Below are 27,679 nucleotides of genomic sequence, written 5' to 3'. Positions count from 1 at the left end.
CCTACCCTGGCAGCCTGCTTTATCCCTCTCTCCTACACCCTTTTGCTTAATCTTTCATAGCACAAAATATATATAAAAACTTTTTTTCCCTCCAATCTCCGTCCGACCTCTGGCGCGCTTCTGTGCCCTTCATTCATGATCCTCTTATTGATAAATTTTCAGAAGAGGTAATCTGTTTGATTGACACACTCTAATTTGTTTTTCTCATCTGTACTACATTTATTGAACACACCATGTAAACATTCACAGTGCAGGTGGAAAAAGTATGTGAACCCCTAGACTAATGACATCTCCAAGAGCTAATTGGAGGTGTTGGTTACAGCTGCCCTATAAAAAACACACACCAGTTCTGGGTTTGCTTTTCACAAGAAGCATTGCCTGATGTGAATGATGCCTCACACAAAAGAGCTCTCAGAAGACCTACGATTAAGAATTGTTGACTTGCATAAAGCTGGAAAGGGTTATAAAAGTGTCACCAAAAGCCTTGCTGTTCATCAGTCCACGGTAAGACAAATTGTCTATAAATGGAGAAAGTTCAGCACTGCTGCTACTCTCCCTAGGAGTGGCCGTCCTGTAAAGATGACTGCAAGATCACAGCGCAGACTGCTCAATGAGGTGAAGAAGAATTCTAGAGTGTCAGCTAAAGACTTGCAAAAGTCTCTGGTATATGCTAACATCCCTGTTAGCGAATCTACGATACGTAAAACACTAAACAAGAATGAATTTCATGGGAGGATACCACAGAGGAAGCCACTGCTGTCCAAAAAAAACATTGCTGCACGTTTACAGTTTGCACAAGAGCACCTGGATGTTCCACAGAAGTACTGGCAAAATATTCTGTGGACAGATGAAACTAAAGTCGAGTTGTTTGGAAGAAACACACAACACTATGTGTGGAGAAAAAGAGGCACAGCACACCAACATCAAAACCTCATCCCAACTGTGAAGTATGGTGGTGGGGGCATCATGGTTTGGGGCTGCTTTGCTGCGTCAGGGCCTGGACGGATTGCTATCATCGAAGGAAAAATGAATTCCCAAGTTTATCAAGACATTTTGCAGGAGAACTTAAGGCCATCTGTCCACCAGTTGAAGCTCAACAGAAGATGGGTGTTGCAACAGGACAACGACCCAAAGCATAGAAGTAAATCAACAACAGAATGGCTTAAACAGAAGAAAATACGCCTTCTGGAGTGGCCCAGTCAGAGTCCTGACCTCAACCCGATTGAGATGCTGTGGCATGACCTCAAGAAAGCGATTCACACCAGACATCCCAAGAATATTGCTGAACAGAAACAGTTCTGTAAAGAGGAATGGTCAAGAATTACTCCTGACCGTTGTGCACGTCTGATCTGCAACTACAGGAAACGTTTGGTTGAAGTTATTGCTGCCAAAGGAGGTTCAACCAGTTATAAAATCCAAGGGTTCACATACTTTTTCCACCTGCACTGTGAATGTTTACATGGTGTGTTCAATAAAAACATGGTAACATTTAATTCTTTGTGTTTTATTAGTTTAAGCAGACTGTGATTGTCTATTGTTGTGACTTAGATCCAGATCAGATCACATTTTATGACCAATTTGTGCAGAAATCCATATCATTCCAAAGGGTTCACATACTTTTTCTTGCAACTGTAGCTATCTATCTATCTATATTTCCTTATCGTCCTTTAGGCAGCACTCACAAAGGGTTAATGTCTTGCTCCTCCTGTCTATGACAGGGATCAATCATTAGTAAATCAGACTAATTAACCGCCCTATAAAGGAGTGCGCACCCACTAGGTAGATGTTTTTAGTTTTTTTTTTCCTTCTGTCTAGGACAATGCAGCTCACACATACAGAGGCTCCTGCTGCTGTGAAGGCTAGTATGGTTGCTAAGCCTGATATTATATAGCTGGAAGTAATTTCCAGAGTATCATGTATGATATGAGGTTCTGGAAGTGGTTTCCACATGTTATAGAACTGGAGGTGTGATACAGAATTAACTGCATGACATGACTGAACTGGAGGTGGTTTCCATCCAGATTTTATTTCCCCATCGGGTGTTCCATGGGATGATTGAGCTAAGATTTAGGGTCCATTCACACATCTGTATGTGTTTTACGGATCCACGGATCCGCAAAACACGGACATCGGCAATGTGCGTTCCGCATTTTACAGACCGCACATCGCCGGCATATAATATAATATAATAGAAAATGCCTAATCTTGTCCGCAATTGCGGACAAGAATAGGACATGTTCTATTTTTTTCGGGAACGGAATTGCGGACCCGGAAGTGTGCATTTCCGGATCCGGGCTGCACATCGTGCGGCCCCATAGAAATAAATGGGTCCACACGTGCGGACGTGTGAAAGAACCCTTATTCTGGAGTGGTCCGAGGTTAACTGACTCTTTCAACATATTTCAATAGTTTGTCACAAAATGGTATGAGATAACTCTGTGCCATGTGTTATCAGTCGTTTTTAGCTCAGCTACATCTGTGGCTCTGCACAGTGCGAGATCTTACTGCAGCAGCGGAATCACAGCAACTTTAAGGATCCTGTGTCCTGGAATGGCTCATATGTAGCTGGTATGTATGTGTGAGCTAATTAATATGGTAAAATAACAGAACTCTGCAAAGAATCTCATAAAGCCATAAATGTTAGCATGTGCACCAACTGTGGACAATGCAGGAGATGTCTGCACCATCTGTGGACAATGCAGGAGATGTCTGCACCATCTGTGGACAATGCAGGAGATGTCTGCACCATCTGTGGACAATGCAGGAGATGTCTGCACCATCTGTGGACAATGCAGGAGATGTCTGCACCATCTGTGGACAATGCAGGAGATGTCTGCACCATCTGTGGACAATGCAGGAGATGTCTGCACCATCTGTGGACAATGCAGGAGATGTCTGCACCATCTGTGGACAATGCAGGAGATGTCTGCACCATCTGTGGACAATGCAGGAGATGTCTGCACCATCTGTGGACAATGCAGGAGATGTCTGCACCAACTGTGGACAATGCAGGAGATGTCTGCACCATCTGTGGACAATGCAGGAGATGTCTGCACCATCTGTGGACAATGCAGGAGATGTCTGCACCATCTGTGGACAATGCAGGAGATGTCTGCACCAACTGTGGACAATGCAGGAGATGTCTGCACCATCTGTGGACAATGCAGGAGATGTCTGCACCATCTGTGGACAATGCAGGAGATGTCTGCACCATCTGTGGACAATGCAGGAGATGTCTGCACCATCTGTGGACAATGCAGGAGATGTCTGCACCAACTGTGGACAATGCAGGAGATGTCTGCACCATCTGTGGACAATGCAGGAGATGTCTGCACCAACTGTGGACAATGCAGGAGATGTCTGCACCATCTGTGGACAATGCAGGAGATGTCTGCACCATCTGTGGACAATGCAGGAGATGTCTGCACCATCTGTGGACAATGCAGGAGATGTCTGCACCAACTGTGGACAATGCAGGAGATGTCTGCACCAACTGTGGACAATGCAGGAGATGTCTGCACCAACTGTGGACAATGTAGGAGATGTGGAATGGTTTACTTCTCAGCAGTCAGAAACTTTCACTCTGGTCCTTTCTGCACATATACCTCACTTATCTAAAACTCCTTTTACCTTATCTTCTACCTCATCTCATCGGGATTTGGACTCTGTTATCAGGAGGATTCTGAAGACCTTTGTTTCATGATGTCGTATCTTCATTTACCTTCATTATTAAAAGCTCTGCTAGCTCACCTTGAAATGGTTGCACCTAGAGGGGATAAACCCAAAATGGATAAAAAAATAAATAAATAAATCAAACTCTAGGGTATTTCCTGATGATCCTATATTAAAAGGGATGTATGGCAGGAGTGTGGTCCCAGCCAGACAGGTAACATTATGTGGGAGCTAGAATATAGCAGTTGTTACAGATCCTGCAGCCTCAGTGGCCAGTCTGGCTAGGAAGACTTTTTTTTTTCTTTTTCTGGCATCGGTTATTTCCTGTCAGAAAGATGGTTTCACTGCTGAAACATAGTAATTCCTTATCTATGGCAGTGTGCAAAAAGGTCTTTGCCTTCAGTTTCCTAGTTACATAGGGATTGCTTCCCGATGAAGTCTCGCTTAGTCACTAAGATTGGGGGTCCATTCACAGAGCCATATCCGATTTTTGCGGACCACAAGTTGCAGATCCATAGGACACGGATGCTGCCGTGTGCATTCTGCATTTGCAGTCCAGAACATCCTGCCTTATAATGGTAATGCACATTCTTGTCCGCAATATGGACAAGGGTGGGACACTTTCTATCTCTTTCTGCGGCCGTGGGATGGATGTGTGGCTGTGGATGGCACACTGTGTGCTGTCCATGTCTCTCAATCACATTGTAATAATTGGTCCACATGAGATCTGAAAATTGCGGGACGTGTCGGAAAGAAAAAATACTTTTGTGTGAATAGGCCCTGAATGTGCCTCTGAGTTCATGTGATCCCAATAAACCATTTTGTTCCTCACCAAATTAATTCTATTTAGAATCAATCAGAGTTGTCTCCTTTCCACAATATACACTGCATGTCCAAAAAAAGAGTCGCCACCCAAAAAAGAGGTCACACGATCTAATATTTCATTGGACCGCCTTTAGCTTTGATTAAGGCACGCATTCGCTGTGGCATTGTTTTGATAAGCTTTTGCAATGTCACAAGATTTATTTCCATCCAGTGTTGCATACATTTTTCACCAAGATCTTGCATTGATGATGGTAGAGTCTGACTGCTGTGCAAAGCCTTCTCCAGCACATCCCAAAGATTCTCAATGGGGTTAAGGTCTGGACTCTTGTGGTGGCCAATCCATGTGTGAAAATGATGTCTCATGCTCCCTGAACCACTCTTTCACAATTTGAGCCCGATGAATCCTGGCATTGTCATCTTGGAATATGCCCGTGCCATCAGGGAAGAAAAAATCCATTGATGGAATATCCTGGTCATTCAGTATGTTCAGGTAGTCATCTGACCTCATTCTTGGAGCACATACTGTTGCTGAACCTAGACCTGACCAACTGCAGCAACCCCAGATCATGGCACTGCCCCCACAGGCTTGTACAGTAGGCACTAGGCATGATGGGTGCATCACTTCATCTGCCTCTCTTCTTACCCTGATGCGCCCATCACTCTGGAACAGGGTAAATCTGGACTCATCAGACTACACGACCTTCTTCCATTGCTCCAGAGTCCAATCTTTATGCCCCCTGGCAAATTGAAGCCTTTTTTTCTGGCTTGCCTCACTGATTAGTGGTTTTCTTACGGCTACACAGCTGTTCAGTCCCAATTCCTTGAGTTCCCTTCGCATTGTGCGTGTGGAAATGCTCTTACTTTCACTATTAAACATAGCCCTGAGTTCTACTGTTGTTTTTCTTCGATTTGATTTCACCAAACGTTTAAGTGATCGCCGATCACGATCATTCAGGATTTTTTTCCCGCCACATTTCTTCCTCGAATACGATGGGTCCCCACTATCCTTCCAGTTTTTAATAATGCGTTGGACAGTTCTTAACACAATTTTAGTCGTTTCTGCAATCTCCTTTGATGTTTTCTCTGCTTGATGCATGCCAATGATTTGACCCTTCTCAAACAGACTAACATCTTTTCCACGACCACGAAATGTGTCTTTCGACATGGTTGTTTAAGAGATGAGAAGCAACTCATTGCACCAGTTGGGGTTAAATAACTTATTGCCAGCTGAAAGATAATCACCCATGCAGTAATTATACAATAGGAGGCTCATAATTATTTGCTTAGTTAAATCCAGGTGGCGACTTTTTTTTTGGACAGGCAGTGTAACTCTAGGTCTACTTTCATTCTCGACATTTTTATTCCAAAGATCACCTAAGAGGGGTTCAGAGGGGACAGTTAGAGAAGAGTAAGTTCTAAGTGTTCAGGCTCTCCAAGTTCTAGAAACTAGAAATTTGGAACAGGGAAACATCAAATGTATGATGCCAGGCTTCCAGTAGGAGCAAAATTACAAAACCTTTTCTCAAATTGTGCAAGGATTACGTTAGACACCTGGATAGAATCTTGCACCCAGGTTACTCCCTTAGTTTAAAGAAACTGTCCCCCAAGGGAAAAAAGTCAACCCTTCACAAAGCCTCATATGGTGGTTGTTTCGGGACTTCACAGGAAATTCTTGACCTCATTCCTAGAAAATTCCTGGGGTCTTTTCAAGAGTGGCTGCAGTGCCAAAGCCACAGGTAAGATGGGGGCTAGATCTGATGTGTCTAAACTAATACCTTTTTGGAAGAAATTCATAATGTGAATTTCTGTTTTGTTATCAACATTCACCAGCAGGACGATTTTATGGCCATCACTCACCAGGGTTTCTCATCTTCAATTCACTGGCCTTTGGTTTCTCTTCATCGCCTGGTGTTTTTACTAAGTTAGTTGTGGCACTAACTCAGCCCTTAGCTTCCAGTTAGACTCCAGAAACTGGTTTCTTAAGCTCTCACAGGTGAATGTGAAATCTAAGGTCTTGTCACCAAGTGCCAGTCAGGACCCAGTGGAGTAACTAGAAGTAACTGGGACCCACAGCAAATATTTGAACAGGGCTTCCCCAGCAACTTCTGTGCAAGCCCCCCCCTCTCTTGTGCAACCGCCACTCCTGTTGCTAGTCAAGATCGCTCTCAGATCAGGCCAGGCAGCTGCTCTGTCTACAAATATATACTTTCCTGACCTCTTCGATAGAAGCCGTAACATGGGCATTAGTGTACATTGCAAACCACCATTGTTTCAGGAAGAAACCAATGTTTATCAAGTCTGGTTCGTCTTGTGGTGATCAAGCCAGAAACTCGGGAAGACCTGTCTTGATGACTTTGTCTGAGAAATACTGAACAAGGTAGATTTTTCTCGCCATTCCAATAACTCTGGTTAGGAAGTACACTTCCACATTCTTTGAGTTCAGGGGAGATTGTCTCCTCAAGAGATGTATCTGTGATTCAATATCAGAGACCTGGGAGCAATATATCTAGCTCTTCATTTAGGGCATGCTCAAGAATCAGTCAGTGGTGGAGCAAACAGATAATATCTCCATCATGTGCTATATCAACAATTGGCACAGGACTCGCTCTGATCCACGGAACAGTCAATACAGTCAAATTATGACTTGGGCAGTGGAATGTCAAACCGTAGACAGCCATCCAGATTCAAGGTATTCTGAAGGTTCAGGTTAAACAGGTCACAGTTGAAGTCTCAGCGACTGTATTTTTAACAGATTGTGTGAAGATGGGGTACCCCCATTTAGATGAAATGGGGACAGCCTCAATACAAAGCTCAAGAGGTTCTGCTACCTGAATCCAGCAGATCCACTAGAAAGAATAGATGGCCTGTCTTTCAGTTAGGAAGGAATTTCCCCGTGCATACTTCGTGGGGTCTGATATGAGGCTGGGGGCGGCTGATCGGAGTTCTTTATTCAATTTAAATTAATCGGTTAAGCCTCCTATTCCAGCCTGGGACCGGGCTGTTCTCCTCAATACCCTGGTTGAATCTCTATTTCAGCCTCTTACATAAGCACCACTAAGGTTTGTATCTTGGAAGGTTTTATTTCTGTTGACAATTGCATCAGCCAAGAAGGTGTCAGACTTTGTAAGCGCTATCATGTAAAGGGGTTTATTGAAAAATACATCAATTGATTTTAAGGTTGATGTCCTATATCCTACCAAAGCTCTCATCTGACATGAATGTAAGTTAAGGGGGTTAATTAGTCTGATTTACTAATGATTTATCTTCTGTCCTAAATGGGAGGAGCAAGACATTAACCCTTTGTGTGTGCTGCCTTTGGACTCAAGGAAAGATACATTTCAGTAAGCAAATTTACACTATTCTATCTATCTATCTATCTATCTATCTATCTATCTATCTATCTATCTATCTATCTATCTATCTCTTATGTCTAATATGCAATGGATTTTGTTATTCTTTTAGAGCAGAGGTGGGGAACCTGCCAGAAAATGCTAATGACTGCTTCTATTATGGGAGCTAGCATTGCTAGCTGTACTCACCTTCCCTGGTCTTCTTCCGGCCCCACGCTGTGTTCTGACACGTACAGTGTGAGGACGTAGTGCACATAGACGCGCACTATGACCTGACGCTGTGCAGTCACAGTACAGCGAGGCAGGAAGAAGACCAAGGAGGGTAAGTGAATTTGCCAAGAGGCAGCGCCATCCGGAGCTGGAGAGGTAAGTTTATTATTATTATTATTTTTTTAAATGTCTGATCTGAGGGTGAGGAGGGTCTGAGGGGGGTTGATCTGAGGCTGGGAGGCCTATGGAGGGTCTGATCTGAGGCTGGGGGGTCTGAGGGGGGTTGATCTGAGGCTGGGGGTCTGAGGGGGGTTGATCTAAGGCTGGAGGGCCTATTGGGGGTCTGATCTGAGGCTGAGGGGTCTGATCTGAGGCGGGAGGTCTGATCTGAGGCTGGCGGTCTGATGGGGGTCTGATCTGAGGCTGGCGGTCTGATGGGGGTCTGATCTGAGGTCAGGGAGGGTCTGATGGGGTCTGATCTGAGGTTGGGCGGTCTGATGGGGGTGTGATCTGAGGCTGGGGGGTCTGATGGGGGCTGATCTGAGGCTAGGGAGGGTCTGATGGGGCCTAATCTGAGGCTAGGGAGGGTCTGATGGGGGCTGATCTGAGGCTAGGGAGGTTCTAATGGGGACTGATCTGAGGCTAGGGAGGGTCTTATGGGGGTCTGATTTGAAGTTGGGAGATCTGAAGGGGGTGTGAGCTGAGGCTGGGGGTCTGATCTAAGGCTGGGGAGGGTCTGATGAGGGTCTGACCTGAGGCTGATGTAGGCTGGGGGGTCTGATAGGAGGTTGATTTGAGGCTAATGGAGGTGGGGGAAGATCTGAGGCTGAGAAAGGGACTGATGGGGGCTGATCTGAGGCTAGGGAGGCTCTGATGGGGACTGATCTGAGGCTAGGGAGGGTCTTATGGGGGTCTGATTTGAAGTTGGGAGATCTGAAGGGGGTGTGAGCTGAGGCTGGGGGTCTGATCTAAGGCTGGGGAGGGTCTAATGAGGGTCTGACCTGATGCTGATGTAGGCTGGGGGGTCTGATAGGAGGTTGATTTGAGGCTGATGGAGGTGGGGGAAGATCTGAGGCTGAGAAAGGGACTGATGGGGGCTGATCTGAGGCTAGGAAGGCTCTGATGGGGACTGATCTGAGGCTCGGGAGGGTCTTATGGGGGTCTGATTTGAAGTTGGGAGGTCTGAAGGGGGTGTGAACTGAGGCTGGGGGTCTGATCTAAAGCTGGGGAGGGTCTGATGAGGGTCTGACCTGAGGCTGATGTAGGCTGGGGGGTCTGATAGGAGGTTGATTTGAGGCTGATGGAGGTGGGGGCAGATCTGAGGCTGAGAAAGGGACAAAGGTTGGGACAGTTGCGAAGAAAAAGGCAGAGACAGTGGCAGGGGGAGTGAAAGCTGGGTGAACCCCTCTCTGGACCCCTCTGGCATGAGCTTGGCTGCCATTAATGCCAAATAAAGAACTAAATATATAACATTCTCAACTTAAAGGGGCTGTCCGGGTTCAGAGCTGAACCCGGACATCCCTCCATTTTCATCCCGGCAGCCCCCCTGACATGAGCATCGGAGCAGTTCATGCTCCGATGCTCTCCTTTGCCCTGCGCTAAATTGCGCAGGGCAAAGGCATTTTTAGGAGATCCGGTGACGTACCAGGGCTCTCCATGGGGCTGACAGGAACCCCGGTGACGTCACCGGCACTGATAAGCGGGACTTAGCGCTTCCCTAGCCAGTAAAACGGCTAGGGCAGCGCTAAAGCCCGCCCCTCAGAGCCGGTGACGTCACCGAACACACTGCCGGGCGGAAGTTACCGCCCGGCAGTGTTAATGAAAACAAAAAAGCCTGTGCCCTGCGCGATTTAGCGCAGGGCACAGGAGCGCAGCAGAGCATGAGATGCTCCGATGCTAGCCTCATCGGAGCATGAGATGCTCCGATGCTAGCCGTTTTACTGGCTAGGGCAGCGCTAAGTCCCGCCCATCAGTGCCGGTGACGTCACCGGGGTTCCTGTCAGCCCCATGGAGAGCCCCGATACGTCACCGGATCTTCTAAAAATGCCTGTGCCCTGTGCGATTTAGCGCAGGGCACAGGAGCGCATCAGAGCATGAGATGCTCCGATGCTAGCCTCAGGGGGGCTGTCTGGGTGAAAAAAAAAGGGTATATCCAGGTTCAGCTCTGAATTTGGACAACCCCTTTAAATATTAGACAGCTATGTGTGGTAAAAATGGCGCCTGTACTATTTGTAATATATAGTGCAGGTGCTGCTTTGTGCTGCAAAAATAGAGCGCTCTCGATTTTTTTAATTGAAGCACAATTTCTGTAACTTACCCCTAAGTCACTTATATGTTTGACCAAATATAGCCGTCAAATTTTTAAGTTGAGAATTTTGTATGGCCCCTGAACGATGTTACAAATATCCATATGGCCCTGAGCAGCAAAAAGGTTCCCCACCCCTGTTTTAGAGGAATTGAAGGTGCTTCGGATATTACAATATTTTCTCACTAGTCTATGGCTCTTTTACCTTTTCCCAGATTATGGCGGCCCTGCTTCTTAATTATTCATTATTCTTCTCTTCCGTACCTGTAGTGAAGGTATTTTAATAAGCCTCGGTTTTGCATATTGATGACTACACATGGCTGCGACCGGTCTCCTGCCACCAGGTCTCTCCCCTGATGATACAAGATGTCACATATGTTCTAGGAGACAAATCCAGTATAATCAGCAGTTCACACGAGTTCACTTTTATGACAAGATAATCTCTACAGCTGTGATTCTTTACACTTATTTCACTAATTAGTGTCAATCTATGGTGCACGGCAGGTGTGTGCAATGCATTGAGGGATGAATAATGCAAAGTGACTGACAACATATGTATTAATTTACAGGGTCACCTTGAATGTAAACACCTAAAGCCAGACAGAGGCGCTGGATGACTGTCATAGACACAATAGATGACGTCCCATAGCCATCGGCCTCAATGTCCCCAGTAATATACATGTTAAACAGAATGTGGGGAGATGAGCAGCTGCCAAATAATTATAATGCTGCTTATCTCCAGGGTAAAATTCAATCGGTTCAGTATAGTATGTCTCCCCAGGCATCAAATATAAATGATCTGTTGGCAGGGTCAGAAATAACTTTAAGCTGGGAATATCATTTATATTAATATCCTTCATTATATGCTCCATTCCCAACAAGCCTTCCGATCTGAAAAACATATCAGGAAACTTTTGCTGGGGACTTTGTTCCAAATTTCAGGATAAATTGGATTCACCGCGAAGCCGAATTTCCTTGTGCTTCATGGTAGCAAAAAAGAAAAAAGAAAAATCAGTTTGCTTGAGATGGCCGCCGTCATCTTGCTTGAAGATCTTGCACGAAATCCAATGTGACGTATGCTGTCATCACGCCGACAGGGGTGATGACGTCATCCCGGGCCAAGCAAGATTTAACGCCAGATCTTCAATCAAGATGCCAACGGCTGGTAGAGATCAAATAGATGAATTAGGTATGATTTGTTTTCTTTAAAAAAAATGTACACACTCTATTTCATGTATGAACGCAGCATCTGAGGGGTTCAATGACTGGGATTGTGCCGCTCGCTGTCATTGCACCCTCTACTTAAAAAGAAATGTGATTTTGACCAAATAATTAGTCAAGAAGCAATTTTTTTTTTTTTTTATTTGCCGAAGCAGCCGAATCAAATTTTTTAATAGTTCGCTCATCACTATTGTAACGGTCGCGTACACACACACACAGGGGGGAGGGAAGTGACCACTGCGCTCCACCCTTACCCCTGGCCCTGCCTACTTGCCTCGCGAGTCCTAATGACAGGGGACAACTGGACGGCAATCCCTAGCTTGGACTAAGTGCAGGGATGACAGACAGACAAACAACAGGACGTGAACGGACCGAGTCAATACCAGGAAAGCTTTAAAGTACAAATGGAGCAAGCAGAGAATTGTCAGGAGAAGCCGGGGTCATAAATAACAGGAGAGTCGTGTAGTACCAAAGGAGTCAGTAGAGGATCGTCAGGAGGAGGCCGGGGTCAGAATACCAGGAGAGCAGCAAAGTACACAAGGAGCAGGCAGAGGATCGTCAGGAATTCAGCAGGAGGTAAGTACGCCAGGAAAGACAAAACCACAGGTGGAACCTAAATTAACAGGCAACCTGTGGCCAGCAGGCTGCCTGTATTTATAGTGGGGAGTGAGGGTCATGTGACGTGGCCAGCGTCACATGACCGACAGACCAACCAGTCGAGCACCGAGTGATCAGCTCGGCGCTCAAGGCAGACTTAGGAGCAGTAAAGCTGCCCTGGGAACGAGGTCAAACACAGATCCTCGCTCCCGAAGCTAAGCAGCAGGTCTGCGGCTAATGGGGGACCGAGTGCACCTTCGGAACCCTGTTACAACTATCTTTAAATAAAGGTGTTGCCCAGGACTGGAAATAGATGGCTGCCTCCTGCCTAAATTAGCGCCGCGCCTGTCCGTATGTTGAGTGCGGTATTGAAGTTTAGCCCCAGTGGTGCTGACTCAACCCATGGACAGGTGTGGGGCTGTTTCTGAAAGAAAGAGGCCATGTTCTTCCAGTCATAGAAACATAGTTTGTAAGACTGAAAAAAGCCCTCCATCCATCCAGTTTGGCCTGTTATCCTGCAAGTGGATCCAGAGGAAGGCAAAAAAAAAAAAACTGAGATAGAAGCCAATTTCTCTCATTTTAGGGGACAAATTCCTTCCCGACTCCAATCAGGCAATCAGATTTATTCCCTGGATCAACGACCCCTCTCTAGTAGCCATAGCCTGTAATATTATTACACTCCAGAAATACATCCAGGCCCCTCTTGAATTCCTTTATTGTACTCACCATCACCACCTCCTCAGGCAGAGAGTTCCATAGTCTCACTGCTCTTACCGTAAAGAATCCTCTTCTATGTTTGTGTACAAACCTTCTTTCCTCCAGCTTTAATCCTGTCCAACCCCTTGAACGCCTCTCAAAGTCTATCATCCATGATAAAGAGCTGCAGAACCTCACAGCCCCACACTCCCTCTCATGAAATGGTTACTCTGACTTCTGAACCCACGGACACTTGGCGACAAGGGTGATTGATGAATAAGTAATAAGGGACTCTGGATTACACAAATCCTCATGAAGGTAGAGTAAATTCTCCCAAGAAGGGTTTGTTGAAACCCTGGAATGTCTTGAAACCTAGTTAAGGGTTCCTCAGAAACCAGTAACAGTAGGATATGTTACTATACCTTTACAGTTCATGGTAAAATGTGATGGAATTGGTTACAGAGGTTCTGAATGGAGTCGCCCTCACAGGTGTGAACAGGGTCTTACCTATTGATCATGATTCTTGACAGAAGATACACTTAAAGGCTATGTATACCTTTGGGTGCATTTTTTATGATTGCCTTTTAATCATTTTGGGCTAAAACGGTTTTTTCAATAGGTCTTTAAAAAGTCTGTTTTCTTTGAATCCTGTCCTCTCTCGGCTCACGTGACTTATTTAAGCCATATTCTTATTAGTTTTATATGAATTGAGCTATAATGAGTGTTTCTGAGGCCAGGAGATCAAAAATAAGAGCTACACATGAGCTGTCAGGTGACAAGATTCAAATAGACTGATTTTTAACAATGTATATCAGAACTGGCAGAACATTTTAAATAAAGACCTATTGAAAAAAATGATTTTTGGCCCAAAATAAGTAAAATGTAATCATAAAAAAAATGCCCCAAAAGGTGTCAATAGCCTTTAAAGGGCTTTTCCCATCTTAGACAATGGGGGCATATCGCTAGGATATGCCCCCATTGTCTGATAGGTGCGGGTCCAACCTCTGGGACCCGCACCTACAAGGAGAACAGAGCCGGGGAGAGTTGTGGCTGGAGTTTCCCGGGGTCCATCCACCACCAGACGCAGCTCCCCGCCTCTCCCATTGAAGTGAATGGGAGTGCCTTGCACATGCGCGGCCACCGCTCCCATTCATTTCTACGGGGCCGACGGAAATAGCCGAGCCAGCACTCGGCTATTTTCGGCGGCTCCATAGAAATGAATGGAGGGCGGCTCCGCATACGCAGTGCGCCCTCCTCAACTTTTCCCGCTCCGTTCTCCTTGTAGGTGCGGGTCCCAGAGGTGGGACCCGCACCTATCAGACAATGGGGGCATTTCCTAGCGATATGCCCCCCATTGTCTAAGATGGGATAACCTCTGTAATGATAAAAGTTCTTGAAAATACTTGCCAACCTGCAAATTAATATAGATTATAGGTTAAAACAATAAAGGAGAAGAACCTCTCACCAGTTGGGTTCACACGTGGTTCCAATCTTACTCGTTGTGTAACTACTCCATCCCATGGTCGGAGGAATTGTCCAAATGAAAGAGAAGACCCACACAAACAGAATACCAATGGCTGAATGTTTCCCGCGAAGACGGAGATTTCTAAGTGGCCGACAAATCACGATGTACCGCTCAAAGGCCAAGATTGACAGGGACCACAAAGCTACGATTCCTGAGGAGCAAGAAGAAAGAGTCCTAAACTGTTTGAGAACCTCACAAGTAATAATTAATGAATGGCTTATTAAAGTATTGATCGTCAATATAGTATATACCAACATGGTGGTTCCATGTGGACATGGGAAGGAGTACCTGCGTATATTAAAGAGGACTTGTCACCTCTCCTGTTGAGGCAATTTTTAGTAGACACTTGTATCCCCCATGAAGTTACAACTGTGGATCGTATGTTTCATATGCATTGTACTGTTCCTCTGTTATTCCTACTAAATAGATATTTAAAAATATATATATATTGATAACTGTGTGTTACCAATTGTCCATTCTCTGACATTGCCCAATCAGTGCTGATAGAGACAGATTTTGTAGGGACTCCTCTGCACACTTTTACAAGGGGAATGGAACCACCCAGTTGTCAATTTATACGTACATTTTTACTAGGAATACCAAAGAAATGCCATAATGCAGAGTTGCAAGAAAAGATACTCTAGGGCTGTCATATCATAAGCTGTGTAGAAATGACAGGCCTCCTTTAAGTCTGCCACTATATGCCGGAGCCTGCATTGATGAGACGTGGAACAGAAACTACCCCCAAACTTCACCCCTTACATCACGGGTTTCCACCATTTAAAGGGATATTACAGATACAGCAATGGAAATTTTATGCATTTTTTATAAGGAACTGTTATACAGTTTTCCCATGTATGTTCTGAATCAGTTCCTCACTGGTTTTAAGATCTCTGCTTGCAGTCATTGAATAGTAACTGTCATTGTTTCCTGGTTTACTGTCCTGGTCATGGGCTGAGGACTAATTTCTGATGACTGGAATGAACCATGCTCGTCGTCGTGTGTCCATCTCATGACCAGGACAGATAATTATTCACTGCAAGTAAATAATGAAGGTCACTATTCAGTGATTACAAGACAAGATCTTCAAAGCCGTAAAAAAAAAAAAAAAAAACTGAGACTAACAAACTGGATAACTTTTAATTAGGGCTCATGCACACGACCGTATGTATTTTTAGGTCCTCAAAAAACGGATCCGCAAAAAATACGGGTGATATCCGCGTGCATTCCGTATTTTGTGGAACAGAACAGCTGGCCCCTAATACTATCCTTGTCCATAATGCGGACAATAATAGGACATGTTCCACTTATTTTGCGGGACGGAAATATGGACATATGGAAACGGAATACACGTGGAGTAACTTCCCTTTTTTTTGCAGACTCATTGAAGTGAATGGTTCCGCATATGGTCTGCAAAAAAACAAAAAACGGAACGGGCATGAAAAGAAAATACGTTCCTGTGCATGAGCCCTTATGGAAAGAATAACCTTAGCTGTCACCATAAGGGACACTGCCTGGATGTGATAGCACTCGACATTAGTGTGAGAAGCTGTAAAAAAAACTATTAACAAGTGAACGTCTGTCTGCGATTTGTAAGATTATAGATCAGGGCTTCGTACAATTTCTCTAACAAGAAAGCCGCAGGACTGGAAATATCTCCTCTCTGTATTTACTACAATTACTGCACAGTCTTGAAAACTCACTTTCTGAACATTTTGCATTAGAGAGTCAGAAAAGGGGATGTATATTCCAACATTTGAGCCTTCAGTGGCTTATACGGGGGAAATACTGTGCATCTCTGGAATAAAAATCGGACTTTTCAAAGGTAAGTTCTTCTACCCTGGGAAGCCTTCAGCAGCATATTAACTATTATGGTGAAGATGCTCTCCAGTTCACAAAGCAAAGTTTTTTTTTACCAATATCCCCTATTCATTGGATAGGGGGATGAAAGTCTTATTGGTGGGGATCCAGAGGATCCGTAGGACAGGGGATAAGAGTGTAACTGGTGGGGATGCGACTTGTGGCAACTTTGAGAATAGCGACCATATGAATGGCGCGGAGGTCAAGCATGTGCGCTGCTGCTTCATTCATCTCCATGGGAAGCTGGAGATTGCCATGTGCTATAATTCAATGGTCCTGTAGAGCCAAATTGAGCCGCAAATCGCATGCTTGACCATTGCCCATTCAGACAGGGGGACACAGGACCCCCATTCTTGGGATAGATGGTGGTCTATCAGTCACACCCCTGTGGTTAGGAGATGAGATTACATTTTTATATAGTGTCTAGTAAAAAACACACAGAGCACATAGAGCAGTACCTTTAAGTAGATCGGGGGGGGGGGGGGGGGGGGGGGGGTTGTTACCACTTACCTTGGGGTGTTGTGCTAAGGGCACAATAACCCGACAACCTGAAATATAAAGTAAAGACAGCCGCTGCCTAGTTGGCCTGCCAGAAACTTGATCAAGATGAACTTTGTCTCAAAAGTAAAAATAAAAAAAAGAAACGGGAAAAAGGGACTATCACATCAAGTCCATTTACTAAATGTGTAGCAACAACGCGTTTCGGGACTGGACTAGTTCCTTCATTCCTTCATTAGGTCAATACACAACCTGATGAAGGGACTAGTCCAGTCCCGAAATGCATACCTTCAACTTTTTGAAAGGTCAAAGAAGGACACTTATGGTTAATTGTGTGAAAGATCCATTTTTCCTACATATCTTTACACTTCAAAAGTTTTCTCTTACGAAATAGCGCAAAAATAATCTGAATATAGAAATTTCTAAAATCCCAATTGCATCAAATAATGAAATAGTATACAAGACGTGCTCTAATATACAGAGAGGAACCAGACAGATACTCTCTGGGTCAATATTGTGAATGTTTAATAATGCAAATCTATACATCAGATCAAAAAGAGGGACATGGGTCAAAAAGAGGGACTGTCCCTCCAAAGGAGGGACACTTGGGAGGTCTGCCGAAATGCAAATTCCCACACAATCAGTAAATGGCCTTCATGATAACTGTTCCACTGAACGTCTGTTCAGAAAGCTGCGCCCCTTACGAGTCCCTTTTTTCCAGGTTTTGGAGACAAAGATTCAAATTTGGCACAACCCCTTTAAAGGCTGAGCCGGAAGTGATGTCACTTTTCAACCTTACTATGTTACTATGCCAAGCCGTCTTCCAGTTTCATGAACATATATACAGTAACTGGAAAATCCTACAGATTTCTAATATACTTTATGTTTCTGTTCCTCAATGTTATTAAGATAGTAGTTGGCTGTCAATGAATGGAGCACCCTTGTTTCCATTCAGAGGCAATAAACTGGCACATTCCTAGTTGCTCCTTGCTTGGAAATGGATACAATTTAGCCTGGACTGCAGAATGAAACATTGTAGCAAACTACCAGAGAGAGTGCAGCAAGCAGAGCATTTCCTAGACTTAGGACTAGCTGTGCATAGTGGTTTCTATTCACTGACTGCAAACTAATCATTTAAAAATGGTGATGAATTGAAATATAACATCTATTGGAAATTTGCAGAACATCACATTTTTAGTGCTTAAAGGGACACTGACAGGCCAAAACAGCATATATAGTTAGATATATCACATTACAGGTCTTATAGAGTCTTTTAAAAGCATATAAGTATCCCCCCTGTCCACCTTATAAAGAGCGAAATATAAAGTTTTATAACCTGCTTCTCCGGTCACTAATCTGCCCAAGGGGCGGCGTTTCATGTGAAAATGCGCCCAGCTAGCCTTCCCAACTGCCGTTCTTAAGCCCCGCCCAGCTCATCAATATTCACTTCGCTGGGCGGCGGCTAGAACTCTCCCCAGTCCCGACCCTGCGCCTGCGCAATTCAATCCTCCGGGCATCGTTCATGCCCAATCTTCTGCGCCTGCGCCCCGGCGTGCCGTTAGATCGCGCCTGCGTACACACACCAGCCTGCGTCTTCGAGGCAGCTGCAGCTGCGTGTACGCAGGCGCGATCTAACAGCACGGCGGGGCGCAGGCGCAGAAGATTGGGCATGAACGATGCCCGGAGGATTGAATTGCGCAGGCGCAGGATCGGGACTGGGGAGAGTTCTAGCTGCCGCCCAGCGAAGTGAATATTGATGAGCTGGGCGGGGCTTCAAACGGCAGTTGGGAAGGCTGGCTGGGCGCATTTTCACATGAAACGCCGCCCCTTGGGCAGATTAGTGACCGGAGAAGCAGGTTATAAAACTTTATATTTCGCTCTTTATAAGGTGGACAGGGGGGATACTTATATGCTTTTAAAAGACTGTATAAGACCTGTAATGTGATATATCTAACTATATATGCTGTTTTGGCCTGTCAGTGTCCCTTTAAGCCTTAAAGGAGTTGTCTCATCTTGGACATTGCTAGGATATGCCCCTAATGTCTGATAGGTGCGGGTCCCACCATTGGGAGTGGACCCACATCTATCCTTAGAACGGAGCCTGTAAAGTGACAACCTGAGTGCCGGCTCAGCTATTTCTGTAAGCCCCATAGAAGTGAATGAAGCGGCGCCTGCGCTTCCCATTAATTTTAATTGAACTTCCGAAAATAGCCGACCGCACCTATCAGACATTGGGGGCATATCCTAGCAATATGTGAGCATTCATGTACATGCTGTAGCTGGCACATATAACATATATCCGTAACGCTGACACATGCCCATAATATGTGACTGTCATGGATAAAAGCTAATTTGAAATCTCTAGAAATGGAGCCGACCGCCAATCAGCAAACAGTATAAGAACATGTGACCCTGTCAAGGGCAGCCTGCATTAGGTATCTAAACTCTAAAAACAGTCTACAACAGGGATCAGCAGCACCCTCAGTCACTCCAGCTCCTGTGACACTACAACTCCCAGCATGCAAACATGCTCATCTGTCTTCTAAAACTCATTGGAAGTGAATGGAGCATTCTGGGCATTGTAGTTTCAGAACATCTGGCATGCTGGAGGTTGGCGATTGATTTACTACCCCCCTCCCATCCCAAACGTTAGAATCTATCACTGCTCTCTGTCTATCATGTACAATCAATATAAGGAGCAAACAGAAAAAATAACCCAAAAAGTTCAGATTTCTGTCTGTTTTGCTGTGTGTCATTAGAACTATGAAGGGTTAATACAGAATGACAGATTTGCACATCTTTGTATCACAGACAGAGACCTATTCAGGCAAATAAGAATCTGAGAGAAGTTCTGTAATCTCCATCTGAGAATGATGGGAAGCGACGCCGGCTCAGTAGGTAAGTGCCTCACTACGTTACACGCCTCTTTTTATGTTAGAATAAGAACGCTTTTCCTTTAACATGGAGAAAATGCTTATTATTTACTATGACCTGGATATTTTCGAGGCTCTCAGGTGCTCGTCTGTATGCAGACCTGAGCATAGCCCCTCTCAAAAACCAACCATAGAGAACATACTAAATTAATTATATCATTTTAGTTCAGGCTCGAGGAGAACATTCGGCTGAGCCGCTTGAAATTCAGCTAACACCTGTTGAGGAGAAAACGTGGTTAAACGACGACGAGATGTAGCAGAGGTGAGTTTGTCAGAGGAAGCTAGGCTGAGTTTGTTAACTAGCGCAACTACTGTACATCAGGGTTCACCTTTGCATTGTCTCAGAGTTGATGAAACAAGGTATCCTTAGGCTCCATTCACACGTCCGCAAATGGGTCCGCATTTGTTCCGCAATTTTGCGGAACGGGTGCGGACCCATTAATTTTCTATGGGGACAGAATGGATGCGGACAGCACACAGTGGGCTGTTAGCATCCGCATTTGCGTAGCGCGGCCCCGATCTTCAGGTCCGCAGCTCCGCAAAAGATAGAACATGTCCTATTCTTGTCTGCAGCTTGCGGACAAGAATAGGCATTTCTATAGGGGTGCCGGGCGGGTGTGTTGCGGATCCGCAACACACCACGGATGTGTGAATGGAGTCTAAAAGGGCTAAATGACAAATTCAGCTCTGCTGCATCCATGGGCTGCAAAAATAAAGCGAGGGACAGCAATCTCATCATCAGCGTCCACTTCTTACCAAAAAAAGTTACTGCAAACCCTTCCAACACGCAAGCCCAGTGTCCCAGGTAAAAATATCCTTTACTGTTGGTGGCAATACTGATACCGCCGCCCACAATGGACACCAAGAAGTCCGCCACCGACAGGTTCACTATGATGTAATTTAGCGGCTGCCTCAGCTGCTTGAACTTCAAGGTGACGATGATGACGATAAAGTTCTCGAGAACTGAAAAAGTCGTGATCAGAACCATGAGGGCCGTCAAGACTTGGAAGTTCCATGGCTCGATAGACTTCAGAGGTCCCCGAAACGGACTCCACTGGGTGGACGTCTCTGGGCTTGCCGGTGGAGAATCGTTTGTCGGCATGTCGACGGTGTGAACTTCTTGGTTGAGGAAGAAGGAAGGGTAAAGAAGGCAACAAGCAAGTTCAGCTGCAAGTCTTCCAACATGAAGAAGTAACCTGCTGTCTTGGAGAAGATGGTGACCACCTGACGGTCATTTTTAAAAAATAAAACGTTAAGGGTGTCCGTCAAAAAATGCAATGAGAGCACCTAAGAGTATAGTCACTAAGAGAATCAATGAACTCCGGGCAATGTTGTATCTTGGGTGCTCCTCCTTATATACAAGTACACGTGCCATTGATTAGTGCGTGTCTGTGCGCTCAATACCCCCCTAGTGTGCAGCCACCTTTCAGCTGGCAGCAGTGCTGACAACCACATCAGGCATTCCTGTTTAGTAGTAAAACATAACACTGGGATCCCTCCCTGACAGACTGAAGAAAAAGAGTTAATCCCCTCCCTTCTCAGAAGAAGGCAGGGTTCCTGGACACAGCCTCGCACCAGTTTCATAGCCTCCACTGCAAAAATGACAAAAACAAAACAAAAAAAACAACAAAAGTGCTAGGAGATGATGACGGGGGTGGTAGTAGCCTCCTAGAATGGAGCAATGCAAGTGACCAGGAGAAGGTTGATCCTGTCAGGGTCTGAGGATGATAGTGCAACATGCTGCAAGGAGTGCGGGCTGAGGGACAAGACGGATACAAGCTTCCTCAGCGAAACAAGGGCTGTTTATGAAGTCTGATTTGATGTGTGAATGCTGCTTTCTCAAGGGCTGTTTGCTTTCTTAGGCAAACAGATGCTGAAAAAGCCGCTACTGGCGAAACAGATCGGGCAGAGGGATCTGCGTTTTTATCATGATATGCTTTTTGAAAGATTCAATTTTGTGAGTATAACCAAATAAAACATACTCTTTTACTGTTACGTCTCCATTTCTTCTCCTGAGTTGCCACTTTTGCACGAGGGTCTGCAAAATAGCCATAAGTGACGTCATCTTAAAGTTTCCTTTCCCGACGAGGGTGGATTACCATACCGAATGCCAGGAGGCACTAAGCTTTAAAGACCACTGGAGCGGTGAAGTGACGAGTGGAACTTGGCCAGCACTGCAGACCGGCTTATCAGGAGGAGAGACTGAGCATCACGCGTGTCGTGTGAGATTTATCTGTCAAAACTATTCTAAATAGACTTTATTTAAAAAAAAAAAAAAATAATACTTTACTCTTATTTACTTTATTTTACTTTACTTGTTTAACTTTATTTTATCTGAAGTCGTCGTGCCCTACTGCTTATCAATCAAAGCCGGACTGCGTGAATTTCTGTGCCAGGAGTGGCATAAAGTTACCCAAAAGCAATATGAAAGACTGGTTGAAAGCAAGCCAAGATGTATGAAACCTGGGATTAAAATTCAGGGTTAGGGCTCATGCACCCGAACGTATTTTCTTTCTGTGTCTGTTCCGTTTTTTTTGCGGACCGTATATGGAACCATTCATTTCAATGGGTCTGCCAAAAAAACGGAAGGTGTGCATTCCGTTTCCGTATGTCCGTATTTCAGTTCCGCAAAAAAATTATGCATTACGGACAAGGATAGTACTGTTCTATGAAGGGCCAGCTGGTCCGTTCTGCAAAATACGGAATGCACACGGATGTCATCCCTATTTTTTGCGGATTCGTTTTTTGCGGACCGCAAAATACATACGGACGTGTGCATGAGCCCTTATTCTACGAAATATTGACTCCACCTAAATTGAATTATTAGATTATGTGAACTTGTTTTCTAAGCCTTATTTGAGGTCTGATATTACTGGACCTGTTTTGTTATTTTGACCAGCTCTAAAACACAATAGGGCAGATATATCATAGCCCGGCTATGATGACCAGACGCGCTGCTGGATGCTGTGCCTGATAAATAACAAGGTGTGCTCCTCGTCATAAATTAGTTGCAGTCTTGAGCAGTCCATGCGCCTGAACCGAAATCTATGCCAGTCTTCTTCCGCACCAGGACACTGGCATAGAAGATGATAAAAGTGTCAGGGTCATCGGTCTCGCCCCCTCCCTGCTCTCACCACTCATCCTTCTCGGGAAAGTGGCGAGGCCAGCAGAGTTAGCACAAGTGCCGTTAACAAAGTTGCAAACAAACAGTCTGTGACTTTTCCACGCCACTTGGCATATCTGTATGATAAATGTGGCCCAATATTTTTTATCTGGAATGTCACTAGTTTATAGAATAAAACAAAACTGCTCATTGTAGTCAAACACATACCCATAAATTGTAAAACTAGAGAAAGTGATAATTTTGTAGTGGACTCTTAAAGTGGTTGTCCGGGTTCAGAGTTGAACCCGGACATACCCTTATTTTCACCCCGGCAGCCCCCCTGAGGCTAGCATCAGATCATCTCATGCTCCGATGCGCTCTCTTGCCCTGCGCTAAATCGCGCAGGGCACGGGCTCTTTTGTTTAGCATAACACACTGTCGGGCAGTGTGTTCGGTGACGTCACCGGCTCTTATGGGCGGGCCTTAGCGCTGCCCTAGCCGTTTTACTGTGGTGGTAACATCACCGGGCTTCCTGGCAGCCCCATGGAGAGCCCCGTTACGTCACCGGATCTCCAAAAAAATGCCTTTGCCCTGCGCAATTTAGCGCAGAGCAAAGGAGAGCTTAAGTCAGGGGGACTGCCGGGGTGAAAATGGATGTATGTTCGGGTTCAGCTCTGAACCCGGACAACCCATTTAATGTTTTTCAGTGCTATATATACAGGTATATATATATATATATACAGTACAGACCAAAAGTTTGGACACACCTTCTCATTCAAAGAGTTTTCTTTATTTTCATGACTATGAAGGCATCAAAACTATGAATTAACACATGTGGAATTATATACATAACAAACAAGTGTGAAACAACTGAAAATATGTCATATTCTAGGTTCTTCAAAGTAGCCACCTTTTGCTTTGATTACTGCTTTGCACACTCTTGGCATTCTCTTTATGAGCTTCAAAAGGTAGTCCCCTGAAATGGTCTTCCAACAGTCTTGAAGGAGTTCCCAGAGATGCTTAGCACTTGTTGGCCCTTTTGTCTTCACTTTGCGGTCCAGCTCACCCCAAACCATCTCGATTGGGTTCAGGTCCGGTGACTGTGGAGGCCAGGTCATCTGGCGCAGCACCCCATCACTCTCCTTCATGGTCAAATAGCCCTTACTTTCAAAGTTTTCCCAATTTTTCGGCTGACTGACTGACCTTAATTTCTTAAAGTAATGATGGCCACTCGTTTTTCTTTACTTAGCTGCTTTTTTCTTGCCATAATACAAATTCTAACAGTCTATTCAGTAGGACTATCAGCTGTGTATCCACCTGACTTCTCCTCAACGCCACTGATTGTCCCAACCCCATTTATAAGGCAAGAAATCCCACTTATTAAACCTGACAGGGCACACCTGTGAAGTGAAAACCATTTCAGGGGACTACCTCTTGAAGCTCATCAAGAGAATGCCAAGAGTGTGCAAAGCAGTAATCAAAGCAAAAGGTGGCTACTTTGAAGAACCTAGAATATGACATATTTTCAGTTGTTCCACACTTGTTTGTTATGTATATAATTCCACATGTGTTAATTCATAGTTTTGATGCCGTCAGTGTGAATCTACAATTTTCATAGTCATGAAAATAAAGAAAACTCTTTGAATGAGAAGGTGTGTCCAAACTTTTGGTCTGTACTATATATATATATATATATATATATCTATATATATAGATATAGATATATATGCAAATATATACATACTAGACATTAAAGAGGACCTTTCACTAGAATAGAAAATCTAAACTAAGTATACAGACATGTAGAGCGGCGCCCAGGGATCTCCCTGCACTTACTGTTATACCTGGGCGCCGCTCCTTTCTTCCGGTATAGACTCCGGTATCTTCATATGTTAGGCTCCACCCAGTGGAACCTGCCGGCGTCTCTTTCTCCCATGCTGTAGCGCTGGCCAATCGCAGCGCTCAGCTCATAGCCTGAGAGGTTTTTTTTTCTCTCAGGCTATGAGCTGAGCGCTGCGATTGGCCAGCGCTACAGCATAGGAGAAAGAGACGCCGGCAGGTTCCACTGGGTGGAGCCTAACATATGAAGATACCGGAGCCTATTCCGGAAGAACGGAGTGGTGCCCAGGGATAATAGTAAGTGCAGGGAGATCCCTGGGCGCCGCTCTACATGTCTGTATACTTAGTTTAGATTTTCTATTCTAGTGAAAGGTCCTCTTTAAGCTCGTTACAATAATGGGCACTAGAACAGTAGTGCATAAACATTAGTAGGGACAGTCTATATTAAGTAGCAAGTTAATTTGACCACATTGTATTTCTTGCTTTATTTTTTATTTTTTGTCAAAAATATTTTGACAAGAAGTCAAAAGTAAAATAATAATAAAATTTAAATGGAAACGTATATATCACAATACAGTAAGTATAATTATTATAGCCTTAGTGTAAAACTTTGTAACAATCTGCAATATATATCTGAAGCAGATATTCAGAAAAAATGTTTGTTTGTTTTTTACCTCATAATTTTTCTAAAAATTTCTTTATAGACAACATTTTTTGTAAATATTCTGTCTGAATCTGGCAACAGTTGCTGGCACTGACTGCTGGCTGTAGCTGAGATTGCTGTCACTGACTGCTGGCTGAGACTGCTGGCTGTGGCTGAGACTGCTGGCACTACTGCTGGCTGTAGCTGAGATTGCTGTCACTGACTGGTGGCTGAGACTGGTGGCTGTGACTGGCAGCCGAGAATGGTGACTGTGGCTGAGACTGCTAGCACTGACTGGTTGTTAACACTGGTGGCAGTGACTGCTGGCTGAGATTGCTGACTGCGGCTGGTGACTGAGATTGCTGACTGCAGCTGGTGGCTGAGATTGCTGGTACTGACTGTTGGCTGTGGCTGAGATTGCTGGCTGTGGCTTGTGGCTGAAACTGCTGGCACTAAGTGATTGCTGTGGCTGAGACTGCTGACTGTGGCTGGTGGCTCAGACTGCTGACACTGACTGGTGGCTGAGACTGCTAGCACTTAGTGCTGACTGTGAGTAAGACTGCGGCTGCTCACTGAGAGTGATGGCACTGAATGCTGGCTGTGCCTGAGACTACTTGCTGCGGATGGTGGCTGAGACTGCTTGCACTGACTGATGGCTGAGACTGGTGGCTGTGGCTGGTGGCCAAGACTGTTGGCTGTGGCTGAGACTGCTTTCACTGACTGATGGCTGTAGCTGAGACTGCTGGCTGCAGCTGGTGTTTGAGACTGTTTGCGCTGGCTGGTGGCAGAGACTGGTGGCTGTGGCTGAGACTGCTGTCACTGACTGGTGGTTAAGACTGATGGCAATGACTGCTGGCTGTTGCTGAGACTGCTGGCTGTGGCTTGTGGCTGAGACTTCTGGCACTGAGTGCTGGCTGTGGCTGAGACTGCTGGCTGTGGCTGATGGCTGAGACTTCTTGCACTGACTGGTGGCTGTGACTGAGACTGCTGGCTGTGGCTTGTGGCTGAGACTGCTTGCACTGACTGATGGCTGTGGCTCTGACTGCTGTGTGTGGCTGGTGGCCGAGACTGGTGGGTACTGGCTGCGGCTTGTGGCTGAGACTTCTGGCACTGAGTGCTGGCTATAGTTAAGAATTCTGGCACTGACTGGTGGCTGTGGCTAGTGGCCGAGATGGGTGGCTGTGGATCAGACTGCTGGCACTGACCGGTGGCTGTGGCTGAGAGTGCTTGCACTGACTGATGGCTGTGGTTCTGACTGTTGCCTGTGGCTGTTGGCCGAGACTGGTGGCTGTGGCTGAGACTGCTGGCACTGACTGATGGCTGTGGTTCTGACTGGTGCCTGTGGCTGTTGGCCGAGACTGGTGGCTGTGGCTGAGACTGCTGGCACTGACTGCTGGTGCTGAGACTGCTGGTAGCGACTGGTAGGTCAGACTGCTGACAGGGGCTCCTCTCTATATGGCTGATAGTGCTGTGACTGACTGAAATGGCGGCACTCTTCCTCTCTATATAGCTCATAGTGATGTGACTGACTGAAATGGCGGCGCTCCGACGTGTTTGCCGGTGGGATGTGGTTGATACTGCTGTGAATTACTGAAATGGCTGCCCTCCGACTTGCTTGCTGGCGCGCTGGTGTGTGCGGTGCGGGGGCGTGTGTAGCGCCGTTTGCTCATTGGTCGGTGCTAGGGCTGCAGCAAATGATTATTTTGGCAATCAAGTATTCTACTGATTATTTTTACGATTAATCGAATACTCTAATAAGAAAAAAATTATTAATAGACTGTTTTCCTTTATAAAAACTCATCAGACCCCCTACCATCAGTCCCCAACACCGTTCGTTCCCCCCTGTGCGATCAGCCCAAGTGCATCAGTTCCCCCCACTGCCATCAGCTCCTCTACCCCCCACTGCCATCAGTTCCTCTATCCCCCAGTGCCATCAGCCCCCTCCCCAGTGCCATCAGCTCCGTTCCCCCAGTGCCTTCAGCTCCACTCCCCCAGTGCTATTAGCAGGGCCGTTTGAAGGAATTTGGGGGCCCCAAGCAAAATAGACATGGAGGCCCCCCCTCCACACCTTACGCACGCAAAGCCTACAGGAACCACAGTATAGCCATACAGTTTAAGTTCACCCACACTTTATATAAAATAAAAAAGGAGGTTTACAGTGCAAATACTGCTGTTGCATTTAATGTGCATGAAATTTGAACAGTGCCATCCACAGATCTCCCCCCTAAACAGTGCCATCCACAGATCTCCCCCCTAAACAGTGCCATCCACAGATCTCCCCCCTAAACAGTGCCATCCACAGATCTCCCCCTAAACAGTGCCATCCACAGATCTCCCCCCTAAACAGTGAAATCCACAGATCTCCCCCCCTAAACAGTGCCATCCACAGATCTCCCCCCTAA

At 45.5% G+C, this 27,679-nt stretch overlaps 1 protein-coding gene across 1 annotated transcript in view; it reads right to left on the bottom strand.

Moving 5' to 3' along the window:
- The window catches only part of LOC121004165 (opsin-VA-like), a 76,377-nt gene extending 55,491 nt beyond the window's left edge, over positions 1 to 20,886 (bottom strand). The window contains exons 1-2 of the mRNA XM_040436304.1: positions 20,449 to 20,886; positions 14,342 to 14,552 (exon numbers count right to left, since the gene is read on the bottom strand). Coding sequence (XP_040292238.1) covers positions 14,342 to 14,552; positions 20,449 to 20,794 — 557 coding nt within the window. The 5' untranslated portion in view covers positions 20,795 to 20,886. The remainder of the gene's footprint in view (positions 1 to 14,341; positions 14,553 to 20,448) is intronic.
- Between the last annotated feature and the right edge of the window lie 6,793 nt (positions 20,887 to 27,679).

This window comes from Bufo bufo, chromosome 6 (assembly GCF_905171765.1).
Source record: "Bufo bufo chromosome 6, aBufBuf1.1, whole genome shotgun sequence".
Lineage (NCBI taxonomy): Eukaryota > Metazoa > Chordata > Amphibia > Anura > Bufonidae > Bufo > Bufo bufo.
The sequence above is the reverse complement of the archived record's forward strand: the minus strand, read 5'-3'. Positions and strand labels throughout refer to the sequence as shown.